This window comes from Notechis scutatus, chromosome 13 (assembly GCF_049901735.1).
Source record: "Notechis scutatus isolate UNSWTSFEM ecotype Mainland chromosome 13, rNotScu1.2, whole genome shotgun sequence".
Classification (NCBI taxonomy): Eukaryota; Metazoa; Chordata; class Lepidosauria; order Squamata; family Elapidae; genus Notechis; species Notechis scutatus.
This window is the reverse complement of record NC_142021.1, coordinates 12,429,131-12,445,137: the sequence shown is the minus strand read 5'-3', so window position 1 is coordinate 12,445,137 and position 16,007 is coordinate 12,429,131. Positions and strand designations below refer to the sequence as shown.

At 42.8% G+C, this 16,007-nt stretch overlaps 2 protein-coding genes across 3 annotated transcripts in view; one reads left to right on the top strand and one right to left on the bottom strand.

Annotated features, from left to right (window-relative positions):
- GNAZ (G protein subunit alpha z) overlaps nucleotides 1-5,390 on the top strand; it is a 57,911-nt gene extending 52,521 nt beyond the window's left edge. For both annotated transcript variants that reach the window (XM_026682874.2, XM_087943027.1), the window contains exon 3: nucleotides 3,907-5,390. In XM_026682874.2, coding sequence (XP_026538659.1) covers nucleotides 3,907-4,251 — 345 coding nt within the window. In that variant the 3' untranslated portion in view covers nucleotides 4,252-5,390. The remainder of the gene's footprint in view (nucleotides 1-3,906) is intronic.
- The window catches only part of RSPH14 (radial spoke head 14 homolog), an 81,661-nt gene that overhangs the window by 64,163 nt on the left and 1,491 nt on the right, over nucleotides 1-16,007 (bottom strand). Inside the window, 2 exon segments of the mRNA XM_026682876.2 lie at nucleotides 13,369-13,487; nucleotides 13,598-13,700. Coding sequence (XP_026538661.2) covers nucleotides 13,369-13,487; nucleotides 13,598-13,700 — 222 coding nt within the window.

Here is a 16,007-nt window from a genome sequence, read left to right as displayed (position 1 = left end):
TATATGATTTTATATGAATTTTCCTGGAAGCACCATTGATTTGCTGCTTTTTTGCAATGCGTAAGAGTCCTTTAATTGGAAAGGGCAAATATTAAACCCTGCTGAGATGCTGTCTGTAAGTGGGGGGGATCTGGAGATTCCCCCAAAAGCAAATTTTGGGACTCCTCCCTTGAACCCTTGCACACATCCTAGAATTCTTTTCATCACTGGAATCAGCATTAGGCTGCTGATAAACCACAGAGTGGCTTGTAAGCAAGCAAGCAAGCAAAATACCGAGGAAAGTGAAATGATACAGAGGCATCCCCTATTGTGACTTTTGAGATACAGCAAATAAAACGTAAAGGTTGCTGGAATTCTGCATCAAGAGTGAGGCAAACCTGGGGAGTGGCTTTTGGCAGAGACTTATTATGTAAGTCTCTTACAGGGGAGACGGGCAGCATAAACTCTTAATAAAGAAATGAGGGTACTTCATTAAAGGTGGGGAAATGGATCAGGATACTGTGGAACAGGGGTGTCGAACTCGATTTCATTGAGGGCTGCATCAGGGTTGTGTTCAGGGGTGGGATTCTACCGGTTCGGCCCAGTTCAGGTGAACTGGTAGCTCCAAAGATCAGCTGGGAGTGAACCAGTTCGCTCTGGAGATCAAGGTATTTCCTTTTTTTTTCTTTTTCCCACTGATCAGCTGTTTTCCAAAGATCAGCTGTGCTCTGGAGATAAAGGTATTTCCTTTTTTTTCTTTTTCCCACTGATCAGCTGTTTTCCAAAGATCAGCTGTGCTCTGGAGATCAAGGTATTTCCTTTTTTTTCTTTTTCCCACTGATCAGCTGTTTTCCAAAGATCAGCTGTGCTCTGGAGATCAAGGTATTTCCTTTTTTTTCTTTTTCCCACTGATCAGCTGTTTTCCAAAGATCAGCTGTGCTGCCCGATTTAGATTAGCTAGAAAGCAAGAACTGGTAGTTAAAAATTTTGCATCCCACCCCTGGTTGTGTTTGACCTCGGAGGGGGGTGGGCGTGGCCAGCTAAATGTTACACATGTTGTGGGTGCCTGTGGTTGTCCGAGCGTTCTCCCAGCAAAAACAGAGTTCGCTGCCCAGTTGCTGGGTGAACGTGGCCATGGTGGGTGTGGCCTACTGGTACTTCCGGTTTGGCCGTTTTTCATTTCCCCAAGGGTCCGGAGGCCCTTCACTTGGGCCTCTGGGAGGACTAAAACGGCCTCCCCAGATGCTGGAGGTCCTCCAGAAGCCAGAAACAGGCCCGTTTCTGAACTTCCGGGAGGCCCGTTTTTCCCAGAGCCTCTGTGTGGACCCTGCACTTACCTGCATCAAAAATGGGCCATGTGGAGACTCCTGGGGGTAGGGTCGGGGTGGGCGGGGCCAGCTGGTTGGTTCAAATACTGGATCAGTGAACCAGATGCAAATTTAACATCCGGTTCGTCCGAACCAGTCTGAACCATGAGAATCCCACCCCGGACCATAAGTCACTTTTTTCAGTGCCGCTGGAACTTGGAGCAGTCACAGAACAAACAGTTGTAAGTCAAGGAGTGCCTGGAATTGAATCTCTGCTGGCTCTTGTACCAGACTTAATGTAGATCTCCCGTTCTTCAATTTTGCCTAGGCCAGTGTTTCTCAACCTGAAGATGTCTGGACTTCAGTTCCCAGAATTCCCCAGCCCGCTGAGCCAAGTTGCCAAGGTCGGGAAACACCGGCCTAGATAAAGCACTGTAAGATATTGTGCTGCTGCCTCTATTGAACCACAGAGTCCAGAATTAGCCACGGCCATCAAGTCTGCTGCTCAGGACAGATCCAAATTCGATCCAAATTTGGATCCAAATTCAAACAACCATTTTCCAGGTCCAGCTACAAACAAGCTTGCTGAGGAGATATGTTAAAATTAGAAGAAAAGCGACGACAGAATTTCCTGTGAGTTTGGGATATGAAATAACCCTCCGCCTCACCTGATGAACGTTCAGGTTTCAGTAACTGCTGTAGAAAGAATTTCAAATCAGGAATGCTAAATATAGCCAAGTTTTCACAATCGTTTCTTTCTCGAACATGTGAGAGAAAATTAAAATTCACAGTAACATCAGGTTGAATCAGAAACAGTTACTTTTCTGGAGGTGTTAATACTCTGAGAAGCTGACAAGCCTGCTAAGGGAGGGGGCAGGAGGGAGGGAGAGATGCTTACGTGGGAGACAAAGGGTTGTGTGGCAAAATCACACACCTTCCCTCCCTACACAGGGCTGCCTCCTTCCTCCTTGGAATCTTCCCAAGAATTACTTTGGATTAAAAAATGGGCAGGTCTCGTCCTGGGAAGAGCATTCTTGATTTTGCAGAAATCGCAAGAATATGCAACGGCTGCAGCTGTATGCATTTTTGAGTTTGGGTTATTCATTCAAGTTAGGGTGGTCCCCCTACCCTTGTATATAACTATATCCAAATTAGAATACTGAACCATAATACAAAAGAGAAAATGCAAAGTGTATACCAGAAAAAAACAAACAAGGGTTGGTTTTGATCATTAAAGAGATCTGTCGTTAGGCAGCTTAAGAGCCCACTATGGTAACTACCCAAATTCAGCATGGATTTATCGAGATCAAACTTTGTCACTCCATCTCAGGTTTTGATCAGGTAATGGACTGTGGACCTGATGTAGACATAACGTATCTCGTCTTCATCAAAGTGCCCCATTAGTTAAATGGAGGGTATGAGTTGGAGGGTATGACAATTAAATGATTTCTCATCAACAGGAAGAGATATTGTGTGGAACACTAAAATATTTTATTAGGGGGGGAAGTGGAAGAAGGAATATTAATCAGATATTTCAATGAAGAAGAACTAATAGCTCCAATGGGTAGTATCTCCATTCTCTCCCCATCTGTCCTTTTTTTAAGGTTGTGGGCAAAGCTTCAGTAGAATGTCTAATATATTTTAGGCATTTCTTTATTCTATTCTATTTTGAATTATCCTTTTGGGGAAGTAAGGGAAATATTGTATTTGGAAAAGAGGTCCAAAAAGGTTGGGAATGCCAAGGAGAAAAATGGCAGACAGCGGTGCATCGAAGTCAGCTCGTTTCCTTCCTTCCTTCCTTCCTTCCTTCCTTCCTTCCTTCCTTCCTTCCTTCCTTCCTTCCTTCCTTCCTTCCTTCCTTCCTTCCTTCCTTCCTTCCTTCCTTTACTAGTTCTGGCCCACATTAATCTCTCAGTGGCTTTTGATGCCATCAATCATGGAGTCCTTCTGGATTAGCGAGGCAGCCCTATAAACTGAGCTACATTTTTAATATATAAATGCTGGTGGAAAAGTAGTGGAATATGGTTTATTGTGAGGAACAAGTGATTGCAAAAGAAGCAAAATGTCTGTTTAGAAGACATGCTTCTGCCACTTGGTGAATGAAAGCAACAGTTGGGTATGTCAGGAGAAACAAAAATGCATTGGATGTGGGACACTTAAGTGTGTGTTGTTTAAACAAGAGGAAAGTTGAAGGGGGGGGGGCGGAATATGAAGATGGACTGAATTTTAATCTGAATGACCAGTGTGAAAGAAGCATTTTGAAATGGGCCTGGGTGCAAAGAGAACAAAATTAGGGTTGACTTGTAAAACAAGCGTATGAATGGGAGAATACCCGGGTTGAAAGGAACAGAAACTGAGAAGGTTGGATTGGCTGGAGTTTGTGAGAAACTTGGAAACGAAAAAGAGGAGAGCTTAAAAATAAGCCATGTATGGAAATGCTGAAAGCAAAAATGATTAGAGAGAGGCACAGAGGGATAGTGATATTGGATTGCATTTCCCCCCTGTTATTCTTAATTCCTCCTTTTAATTTCTTCCGACACTAATTCTTTGTTCAAGAATGCTGTTGATAAAAGCATGTTATGTTCTGGGTGCCTGATGTTCTTGTGTCCTTTGTCCACAGAGTCGGATGGCAGAGAGCCTTCGCCTTTTTGACTCCATTTGCAACAACAACTGGTTTATCAACACCTCCCTCATCCTTTTCCTGAATAAGAAGGATCTTCTGGCAGAGAAAATTCGCCGAATCCCGCTAACAGTCTGTTTTCCTGAGTACAAGGGCCAAAATACGTACGAAGAGGCGGCCGTCTATATCCAGCGCCAGTTTGAGGACTTGAATCGCAACAAGGAGACCAAGGAGATTTATTCACATTTCACTTGTGCTACTGACACCAGTAATATCCAATTTGTGTTTGATGCGGTGACAGACGTCATCATTCAGAACAACCTCAAATACATTGGCCTTTGCTAAGGGTCCTCTGAGGAAATGAGTCTGGCTTTGCGTGGTGATGCAAAATAGGCAAATCCCTCCACTCACAGAGGGGGGGGGGAAACAGGGCACCTGTGGAAGATCCAGTTATGGAGGGGAGATGCCTGGTGCACGTTCACAGATCCCTTCAGCTGCCTACACGTTTTCATGAAAAGAAATGGCTTACCGTCTGCACACCTCCCTGCAAATGGTGAGGTTTTGAACTGAACTGAAAAGTTTTCATCGTCCCATCCTCATGGGCTCATTCTGTGTCATTTCCTTTCCTGCAGGGGCAGAACCACCCTGTTATATCTGTGATGAGCAGATTATTGTCTTTCCTGTCCTAGAAACCAGCTTCCTGTTGGGAAGAAGGCAGAGCCGGCAAGTGGGAAGCAGGATGTGCCAAGACACCCTTTCCAGAACAGAGGCCTTTCTTGCCTCCATTCTGGGACCCAGCCTGATGATCTCACCCCCAAGCACGCCCCGGTCACGTTCCTTGCAGAACATGCTAAGCAGATCCTAGGTACACGCATTGTCTTTATGTAACGGTGTATCACAAAAGATTCCGCCTGTGGAAGGACCCGATGTGTGGGAATGGTTTGGGGGCTGCTCATCTGAATCGTTCAGGTTTTCAGATTGTGCAGCACGAAGTAAGAAATAAGTAGAATTACTAAATTGAAGACCAGGCTAAGTTGTGGTCACTATTCTACCAGTGAAGAATTTTATACATTGAAAGTTTTTCTTTCAATCTTTTTTTTTTTTTTTTGCCAGATAATTGTGTCCTTTCACACAATCTCTGTAATAACGAGTGGTTGAATTTTTCTTTTTGAACACAGGCGTAAGAGGTATATGGATTCCTTTTAAGTTATTGTTTTGTGTCTGGGTTCTGTGTGTGCCAATGGATAGACTTAGTCCTTTGCTCCACAAAGATTCTGAGAAGTCTGGCAGCATTTGCAGCGGCCTTTCCAAACAGAGGAGCCAGTGAAACTGTATAATAGAGCCGTTTGAGTCTTTTTTGGTGTTTATTTTTAAAATGTGTTGTAATTATTAGGTGAACAGATGAGTGATATGAACAATATTTAAATGTCTTGATATTTAAATTTTTAAAACTTTAGTGGAATTAAAGAAATGGAAGTGATGCATTTTTCAGTTCTCTGTCATTGTGTTAAAATAATGCTGAATGGCCTCTTCCTCTGGCAAATGCATATTTAAGTGGGCCAGAGAAGCCGTTGTGTCTTCACTGGAAAAACCTCACCTGGGGCATGTGGCCGGTGGTCACGCAACTCATCCCCCCCGCATAAGTGTTCTTTGCAATTCCAGTGCAAGCTAAATGTGTAAATATGTATTCAAGAATTGTAAATCACATCCATGCACTCATAGTTTCTTTCTTTCTCTCTCTCTCTCTCTCTCTCACACACACACACACACTCACTCGCCTCCCTTCTTCTCCCTCTGTTTCCCAGTTGTATGAACATTAGTGGGAATTCACAGCCAAGGGCTTTAAGAAAAAAATAGCAGAAATAATGTTACAGGCTGTCCACTTTAAGAAAATAAATACTCTGAATGGTCCTAACTGGTTTGTGGTGTGCTCACTGTTGCTTTGAAGTTTCGTGGTTTTACACTGGCGAGTTTCTTAGGTATTCCACTTTGGACAAATCCAGTTGGAGAGCAGCTGGTCCTGTCCTGCTCTGACGGGGCGGTCAGGCAGCCTGGGGCTCAGGACGTGGGGCCCATGCAGAAGGGTGGGGGGCTCCAGGGCCAGTCCTGCTTGGCCAGAATGGCTCTTCAAAGAAAGAGCTGCATGCCTCTGGAAGCCTGAGGAAAAAAACTTCAGAAACCTCAGAACGCTCCCTGGAGCTTGGGATGAGATGGGTAAAGTCCCCCAGTGGCTGCTGCTTTCAATCTCATTCTGTCCAGTTGCCACTTTGCACGTTTACCTTTAGTGATGTTTATAGCTTCGATTTTTTTTTTCTTGTTTGCTTTTGTTGTACGTGGTCCAAAGTCTCATGGCTTCCTTGGCGCACCCAAATAGATGCTTTAAATAAATAAGGTGTGGATCAAATTAAAAAAAAAATGTTTTCCCATTCAGATTCTATGGTGTATAACGTTAGTGGGGCTGATACCTGAACTGCAGGTCCCAGCACAGATTTAGAGGGAAGAGACCTTAATGAGACCTTCCCCAGGACGGTGGCTTCTGGCTGGGAGGAGGGAAGAACAAAACTAAGAGCAGGAAGCTCCTTCGCTTGGAAATGTGGCCGGCCTGGAAGGGGTGGGATTTGCCACAGGGGTAAATTTGGGGAAAGTTTCTGAGACAGAGGTTTCTTTTTATATGGAATGTTTAAACCTGTTCTACAAGTTGCAGCAAATTGTAGGACATATATATCCATATCTATCTATTCTACAATTTGCTATATACATACAAACTAATATACAGAAAGAAAGAAAAGCAAGCAAGGAAAGGGAAAACAATGCAAGAAAAGAAAAAAGAAAAAATGGGAAAGAAAGAAAATACTGTGGCTTCTGATACTCTTCACAGCAATTATAAGTACAATTGTATTTTAATTTCTCTCTTTAAAGTTACATTCGTTCTATAATCTATCCTGTCTAATCATCAAAGCCATTTTTTTTCATTTCTACCTAAAAAATCCATAAGAAATTTGCTTTTTACAATGGCTGCAGAATTAACACAAGAGTCTTGGGCTGTGGAAAAAAAATACAAGAATTCTAAATATAGCAAAATGACAAGTTTACCCTTTGTATTTAATTAATATAGGAGCATTTGCCAAATGAATTACCCTTTTTTCTTCAGTTATTGTTGCATACATTATGGTATGACAATTCACAACCCAGATAGGTGACAGTGGTTAATTGCTTTTTTAAAATTCTCTAGAGTTTAGATTTTATTTAAAAGTTCTCTAGATTAAAAGTCCTTAATTAATTGCACCTTAAGTTTTCTTGAACAGATTAGGCTGTTCTACTCTCAGTGCACTAAACCAGCCAGAAAATAGGATTTGGCATATGAAACAACAGCATGCAAAATGCAACCTAACAGCAACTGTGAAGCTAAGCCAGGAGACAGCACCTGTTCTAGCAGCTGGGACCGATCTGTGATTTTACTCTCTAGTTACAAAAGGTGTTATGGAAAAAAATAAATGCTAAAATGTTCAAGAGCTTTTTGCAATCCATCAGCCTGAACTAGTGAAAATTAGAGATGGGGTTTTAGAATAGATTCATCTCTTGGCTGTAAAGCAGCCCAAGCAACATGGTGCACACTGACACCCTTCTGTTTGTACTCCATCCTGTTCATACTCCATCTGATTCCTTTAAAACACACACACACACACACACACACACAATTGGTGTTGTTTTAGAAGAAAGAAACAAAGCACCAACCTCGAGCACCATCTTTACAAGGATGTTTTTGAAGGAATAGTCCCACACAGCCTCCATAACCATTGGAACAATTGAAGTGATTTTGGGGGTTTTCTTTGCAAGCACGCCTCTATTAGAAAAGGTCACACTTAGCTGAGGCGGTGGGGAAAATCCCACTACGTGGTCTTTGAAAAGATGTTTGGCTGGGTAGCCGAGCCCACCCTGATAGCCATTTTGGAAAGTGGGCCTCTTTCCTATAGCAGCTGGTTTTTTGAAGAGCATCTACAACGTATTGGATTCTTTAAGGTAGTCAGGAATAAAGCAGGCTGCCCTTTAGGCTCCCAGGCAGAGCAGAAGTTTGTATAGGGAGTTCTTGACTTACAACTGGCTGCTTAATGACCATTCAAAGTTATACAAGCCAATATTTACAGCCATTTGCAGCAACCGACAGGACTGTGATTTATGACTTTTTTCCCCAGAAACCTGCATTTACTCCCCACACCGAACAATGGATTCTCTGAGCTGGATTGTTTTCTTGCAGACTTTTCATTATCCAAACTAGGTAACATCAGTACCAGCTTGAGTAGTGAAATGTCTATAAGAAAACCACCACGGACGGCCCATCTCAACCCTGAACTGCAAATATTCTCCTTTATTAGCACCACATATGGGCGTCAAAACACTTCAGAAAACACAAAAATGGGGAAAAATTGCCTTCAGGCACACTTTACTAGCCTTGATGATGTTACCTAATTTGGATAATGAAGTGTCTGCAAGAAAACACCCAAGCTCAGAAAACACCAGGGACCTCTCATTTCAACCCTGAGCTGCAAATATTCTCCTTTACTGGAACAAGGGATTCACTGAATGACCATGACATCTGCTATCTGCTTTTTCATCAAATCAGATCTGATCTGCTTTATGACCATCATGATTTAACAACTGTGACTTTCATCAATGGCTCAATTACCCGGTAACTTGTTCCGAGGGGGGACAAGTCATTGGACTGATCTACCTGTACATCAATCTGATCTTTTTGACCTCATGTCATCCCTCTTACTTTGGGCACCGTATTTAGCCAGATCCGGCAAAGCCACTCTTGAGTTTTTATGATGGCAGTCGTCGACTTTCAGTCCCCCGAAACTGACTTCTGTCCAACGTATGGGGCAGATGAGACTTTCCCTTATTCTGTGGGTCTTGCTGGGAGAGAGAGAGAGAGAGAAAGAGCAACAGGCCACTAGTCCCCTGGCAAGTGGATCAGTGGATGGGAAGTTGACCAGTGAAGGATGCCACGGATCTCTTATGGACAGAGGAGGAGGCCAGAGAGCTCCACACTTTCTCTGCACTATCAAGGGGAGAATCAATGCAGGCGTGTATGTCGTCTATGGAGATTCTCAAACATCCAGTTCGTAACTGAAGAGGCTTCCTGGATGAGAAGCAAAGTGTTTCCAAAGGGAAAAAGACCAAGGAAAAAAACCCTTTGGCACGATGATGTAGTCAAAGCTCTGCCAGTCCGAAGTGCCGGGGGAGGCCTCAGGTTTGAGGGAAGATATCACAAGTGTGGACTAAATAAGCCCAGCAAGGGGGAAACCCCCCTTTGAAGGCTGAAAGGTGCTTAGGGGCGATGGGGATGCTGGCTGACTTGTGGGAGGAACTGGGGAGAGGATGCTGGTTTGCAGGAGCTGGGAGGAGAGATTTTGCAGTGACGGAAAAACCAACAGCGACCAAAACAGGCCAGTGAGGCATCCAGCAGCCGACTGGATTGGAACTCAGCATGGACAGCCAATGAAGCTAATGGAGGAGCCTGAGGGGCTTCCACACCGGGGGGGGGAGGGGATTCAGAATGGGAGAGATATTGTGCATCCACCAAAGAGGTTCCAGGTCGGAACAAGATGCTGGAAGGCACCTGGCCACGACATTCCCCTTCAGAGGGGATCCAGGAGCCAACAGGCAGGCGACTGGAAACCGTTCTTTCTTTTCCCTGACGCTACTCAAAAAAATTAAGCAGGGGCTGAGCCAATCCTTAGATCAATGCTAAACCTTAGGAAAAGTCAAAGGAACTTAAATGCTTTTTTCTCTGTCTTGTAGATAATTGCTGGTTGGGTGACCTGGGAAGGGGTTCCCAGAGCAGGTAAGAGGGTCAGGTTAGTTTTCTTGGGAGCTCACCTGTCCCTGCGGCCTGGAAGGAGCTCTTGGGGAAAGGCTCATTTAGCGATGCCTGTGATACTCTGACACAGTCAAGAGACAATTATCCTTACTGATAAATGAAATGCATTTCTTAAATAGCCAGAGTGGATATGTATATGGTATTCGTAGGATATAGATGCAAAATGTATATAAATCTGAATTTTAAAAATGGAGGAAAATGAAAGAGACAAGAAGACCAATAGTTCAGTTAACTGAAATGGGAAAGGTAAGTAAACACAATGGCGCACAGATGATGGAGTCTCGTTTCTGGGGAAGCTTTTAATCCCAAGAGATAGCCTTAGACAAATGAAACACTTCGTATGTAAGCCCATACAATGAACCTTTAGTACAGACAACACTGTAAAGCTGAATTTTCACTTGCAATATGGTAAAGAATAGCTTTTATCCAAAATTTCCCCCAAAAAAACATGTGATGGAGTGATCAACACCTTTACCTGAGAGTACTGAGAACCAGATCCCTTTGCCTTGAGCACCAGGAAAGGAAAGCCTGGGACACGGAAGCCGCTTTCTTGAGCTTTTGGGGAGCCGGACGAGGCAGCCTCAACTGCGCACTGCTCACAGCGGTGGCCCTGTCTTGCCCACCTGAACCCAGGGGCCCTCATCCTGGAGACATCGGGGTCAGCACCAGGCCAGGATAAACCTGTACGTTGACTCTCCAAACTGGTAACCAACTGATGGCAATGAAACAGCCTTTCTCTCCCACAAATACACATTTTCAAAGTATGGGCAAACAAGTACACAAACAAGTAATCAGCAACATATCCGTAAGCCCAACATTTCTCCCTAGAAATCTGTATTCCTTGCCTTAGTCTCAAGTGATTGAAAATTGCATTTAATGGCTGGGTTCCCAAAAATACCAACTCAATTCCTTGTTTTGTGACCAAGCTCTATTCCAAGAATCAGTTTGAGAGAGAGGGAGGGAGGGAAGAGCGAGAGAAAGATGCTACAAAGGTCATTAGTTGTTACCATCTCATTCATCTTCTATCATCAGTTCTATCATGCAACTACACCAGCATTATACTCACCCTGGCACATATTGATAGGCATATGAAATTTGGTTATAAATGAGTGCGTTGATTAGAAAATGATTTATTATTATTATTATTATCATACAAGAACTCCTCAACTTATGACCATTTGTTCAAATGACAGCACTGAACAGGTAGGATTTAAGACCGGTCCTTGGAGTTCTGGTCACTGCAGCATTGCTGGGTCTGCGATCCAAGTACTCAGGGCCCAGCTCGTGATAATGTCGCAGCATCCCATACTCATGTGATTGTGATGCCTGACGTTACCTGCCAGTTTGTCAGAAGAAAGAAGTAGGAAGTTGCGGCCACATGTGGTCCTTGCCTAATGATGATAGCTGGGACCGTTGGAATTGCTGTCACTATCTGGCATGGTCACGTGATGTCACACCTTATGACTGTGTTGTTTAGCAGTGGTGATTCAATCCCAATTGCCATTGTAAGCCGAGGACTATCTACTGTATATTTGTGAATGTTGTGAACTGAGGCAGTCACTAATTTTAAACAAGGAGTGGGTACATAACATGTTGTATCAAAACAAGCCATATGGTAGCATAGTATGATGGCCTGATACAAAGAGCTTGTCTGAGACAGAGTTCCCAACAACTGAGTGAGCTATTGAATCCCCAACCATGTTTTAACTTATTCAGCCATGTCTGAATTCAACCATAGATAATGGCTCCTTTCCTAGTCCCATTAAATTGCAAACAAACAAAACTTAAGGTCACCGCTGTGTATCTTGCTCTAGAAATGAACAAATAGGGGTGTTTAAGCCAGAGGAAAGCTGCTGTGCACCAGAAAAATAGCTGAAATGAAGAATAAGGTACTACTTGATGACCGCAGTCAGTAGAAGTCACAGGACACAACTTGGCTGCTCTCCAGGTGCGCCAGAATGGCAATTCTCAAGAGGTCTTGGTCAACCTGGTCAACCTGGCTAAGAGTTGCAATTCCAACACACCAGGAGATGCTGGGCTGAAAAAGGCTGCCATAAGAACCACTAAAGGAAGATCTGAATCATTCACCAATTCCAGTGTTCAGCCTGAAAATGGTTTAGCTCTGACGCTCAAGGAGAGTTAGCAGGAGTTGAAAAGTGTGCATTCCAATCTGATCAGCTTGCCTGATCTATTGTCCAAGGCCTGGGAAAAATCTCCATCCAACCCTTTCCTCTCCTAGCCTGGCCAGACATGCAAATATCCTAAAGCATCCATTGGCTTCTAAATGGATTCCATACATAGCGATTATCTTCATGCCTCTAGCTAACCACCAGTTTTGTTTAACCGCAGGATACATCCAGAAGAGCTGATGCACGCCACACACTAGCAAGACTGAAGGAACCACACCAAACACTCCTGTGATTTGTGTCCCCAGACAGAACACAGACCTACAGAGCTGCCTGACAAGGCTGCATTTGCAAGCAGGGACAGAATTGTTATTATTCCTCCCGACTTGCTTTCCACTCCGCAGCCTTTCTTCTGTGCCTGGATCTTTTGCTCATCCAGCCTCCTAAGCACTGAAAGCACGACCGGCATTTCATTAGCTCCAAACACCTCAAGCAGAGAAGCCAGGCTGAAAGATTCGGAGGAGGCAGATTCATCAAGGTTTTGTGGGAAGTTTCACATCAAAATATATTTTATTCCTCCATCTCCATCTTCCCTGAAACATTAACAGAACCCACGACGGACAGAGAATCAGTGTCTCTGCTAAATAATTGACAATCAAGCTGAAGCTCAGTGAATCGAGTAACCCTAACCCCAAATAAGCTACCCAGACCTATTCTATATATCAGAGAAGGTCTGTAAACACAGTTAATTAAGGCAGTCTCCCAGGGGAAGAGCAGTTTCACAAGAATAAGCCTCGCACTGTACCTACACACATTTGACATGTACCTACACACACTCAAGTGCCACCCTTCCATACTTAGGACAAGCTGCCCTATGAAGCACCCCTCTGCACCCCATTTTCTCTGCAGCTGCCCCCATAGCTATTTTCTAAAGCATTCGAAGGCCAGATGAAGAATAATAGACGGAAACTGAAGTAAGAGAACTTCAAACTGGAAATAAGGAGAAACTTTCTGACAGTGGAACAACAGTTGCCTTCAGAAGTTGTGGGAGCTTCATCACTGGGGGCTTTCAAGAAGAGACTGGGTTGCCCTCTGTCAGAAATGGTTTAAGGTCTCCTGCTTGGGCAGGGGGTTGGACTAGATGACCTACAAGATCCCTTCCAACTCAGTTAATCTATTTATCCATAGGCGAACCTTTTTGCTTTTGGAAATAAATAATTTTCCTTTCCTCACTGCTGTCTGAATTTCATTTTACTTATCCTTGTGCAATCCTGGCTCGAGTGGGAACCCCAAATTATTCTTCTGAGTGTTTTTGTGCAGCAGTGCAAACACGGCATCAGTGCAAATATTTGGCGCCATCCTACACATTTGCAACCATATAAAATAGAATTTGAAAGACCCAAAGCTTGCACGAGATCAAAGATTGTAAAGATTTTGTATAATAATTAACCTGACCTGTAGGCGTTTCTGATAGTAGTTTCAGCGCATAATGCATGTTCCACCGACAGATATCAACAGGATCATCCAAAAGCTGTGCCAGGGCCGGGATGACTCCGTGTTCTACAAAATTCGTCCTAAAATTTAGAGCACCATAAATTCATCTTTCCAGAATCTGGAAAACATAATGAACAATAACTACATTTTCCCCCCTTCTCTTCAAACCGCATTTTTACAAAATACCTACCTGCCAATGCTGTGCGTTGCCATTATGTATAGGACCTCTGTAGTTTTTTGTCGCACAGTTTTATCTTCATCGAGAAGCAGCTTTTTCAAGTTATCTAGAAAACCTGGAAGGGAGAATGGCATTTATTTATTTATTCCATTTATACCTGACTTCCAACAAAAGTAAAAATAAGGAAATGAAGAATATAAAAAGGCAATGTAAAGGCAGAATTAAAAACAAATACTAAGCATTATAAAAGGACGAGAGGATTTCTTAAAGGGTTACAAATCAGAGCACCTAATAATGGCAAAAATACAGGCATATAGAGGTAATCCTCGAGTTACAACCATTTCTTTAGCATGTGTCCAAAGTTAATACTGGCACTGAAAAAAGTGATTTATGACTGGTCCTCACACATATGACTGTCGCAGCATCCCCACAGTTATGTGATCAAAATCCAGACACCGGCAACAGGCATATATTTGCTATGGTTGCAGTGTCCCAGGGTCACGTTGATTGCAGTTTAGAACGTTCCCAGCGAGCTTCGGACAAGCAAAGTCAGATTTGCTTAACAACCATGTGATTCACTTTACAACTGCAGTGATCTGCTTAACTAAAGGTGACAAAACTCACTTAAGCACCAGCTTGCTTAGCAGTAGAGATTCTGTTTCCAGTGGAGGTCCTAGGCCAAGGACTACCTGTGGGGAGGTCAGGAATACTGCCAGTACATCATTCCTGAACTTTAAGGACATAAGATGTTGAAAAGGGAACCAAGTCCCAAGGTAGACAGAACGCCAAGACAGTTAGCAACATGCAGGGGCCATAAACTCCAGCTGCAAATTCTAAATGCAAATTGCTAAAACAAGAAAAGTCAAATGAAATTAGAATTGATATGAAAAAGGGTCAAAACTTCAACCATGCTGCCACATTTCCCTCTCCCAAGTTCTCCTTATGTCCTTTTCATGTTAAAGACAAAAGAACTTTCCAAGGCCAAATAAATCACTGATAGAAATTATAACATAACGATTGGTTTATATGCCTTACTTTTATTTCCAGTGTAGGAAATAAAGAATAGGATTGAGCAAAGCCAAATTCTATATGGCTTTTCATATCAAATTGTATTATAAAATTAGCTTTTTCCAGCTTCAGTTTTTGTAGGAATTCATAATAATGAATGATTATTTACAATTTAACTTAAAACTTTTAAATTCATTTTTAAGTTTAAATATTTTTATTTGTCTTCTTACGTTACAGGCACATATTTTTGGGGTTTTTAAAAAAATGTTTCTACATAAGAGAATAAAATGTGAGCTTAGAAAATATAGGAACAATAATGTATTTAAGTTTCTCCCATCTCTACAATGATTCATCCTGTATAATTAGCTGGGGGGGAAAGTTGGAATTAGAATTTCTATAATTCTTACTCCAAATTCAACTCAGAGGCTTTGTATGGAGATATAAAAGCTATAAACCACAAATCCATCTAGACCAATAAGATTTATTTATTTGATTTATAAGGCTGCCCATCTTAAATTCATAACTCTGGACAGTTAACAATATTTTACAGATTAAAATGTAGAAAAACAAGCAATGACAACACACATTTAAACGCAGCTGTGGCAAAAACAAACCCTAGAATAGAATAGAATAGAATAGAATAGAATAGAATAGAATAGAATAGAATAGAATAGGCTTTATTTCGCCAAGTGTGATTGGACCCACAAGGAATCTGCCTCTGGTGCAGAAGCTCTCAGTGTACATGCAAAATAACAAAATAATAATCATAATAATGATACCAATAAGAGAAGGTTGTGGAATAGATGAGAAGATATCTTCAAGATCAGATAATAGTAATACTTTCAATCACAAAGATGAAAAATGTATAACAAAAATTCATGTGAAAAGCAAGGCCTTTTCCTATGGAAGTAAGTTGTGGGTCTTGCATCACCACATATCCTCACTTGCATGCCTCCTGCCTTCCTCCCTGTGGAACCCCTGTGTCTGTTCTGGAAAACAACTGGACGTTCTCTTAGACCTTCCTACAATCACTTTACACAAAAAAGAGGGTGGAAGGGCTACGAGGGGCAGAAGGCTGCTGACTGATCACTGTTGATTGCCCAGCGGGTGAGACCCAAGTGTTGCTTCCTGCTCATCTAGTTGAGGCACCTTCAGGAGATATGTAAGGGAGGCAGCTCAGCAGAGTTTGGGCAGGGAGGTCAAAGGGAAGGACATTTTTTACTGGCTTAATTGTTTGCATATGAGGGAAACACTCTTGTGACCATAGGGACTGTGCCCAGTTTGTTCTATTTGCTGAAGATCATTAGGTACAGGCCAATTGCTCTCTTGAAGGGTAAACTGGAGAGACTGGAGGCAATACTGTCTACCCCATAGCCCTGGTCCAGCTTCTTAACACCACCAGGCCTGCCAGAAG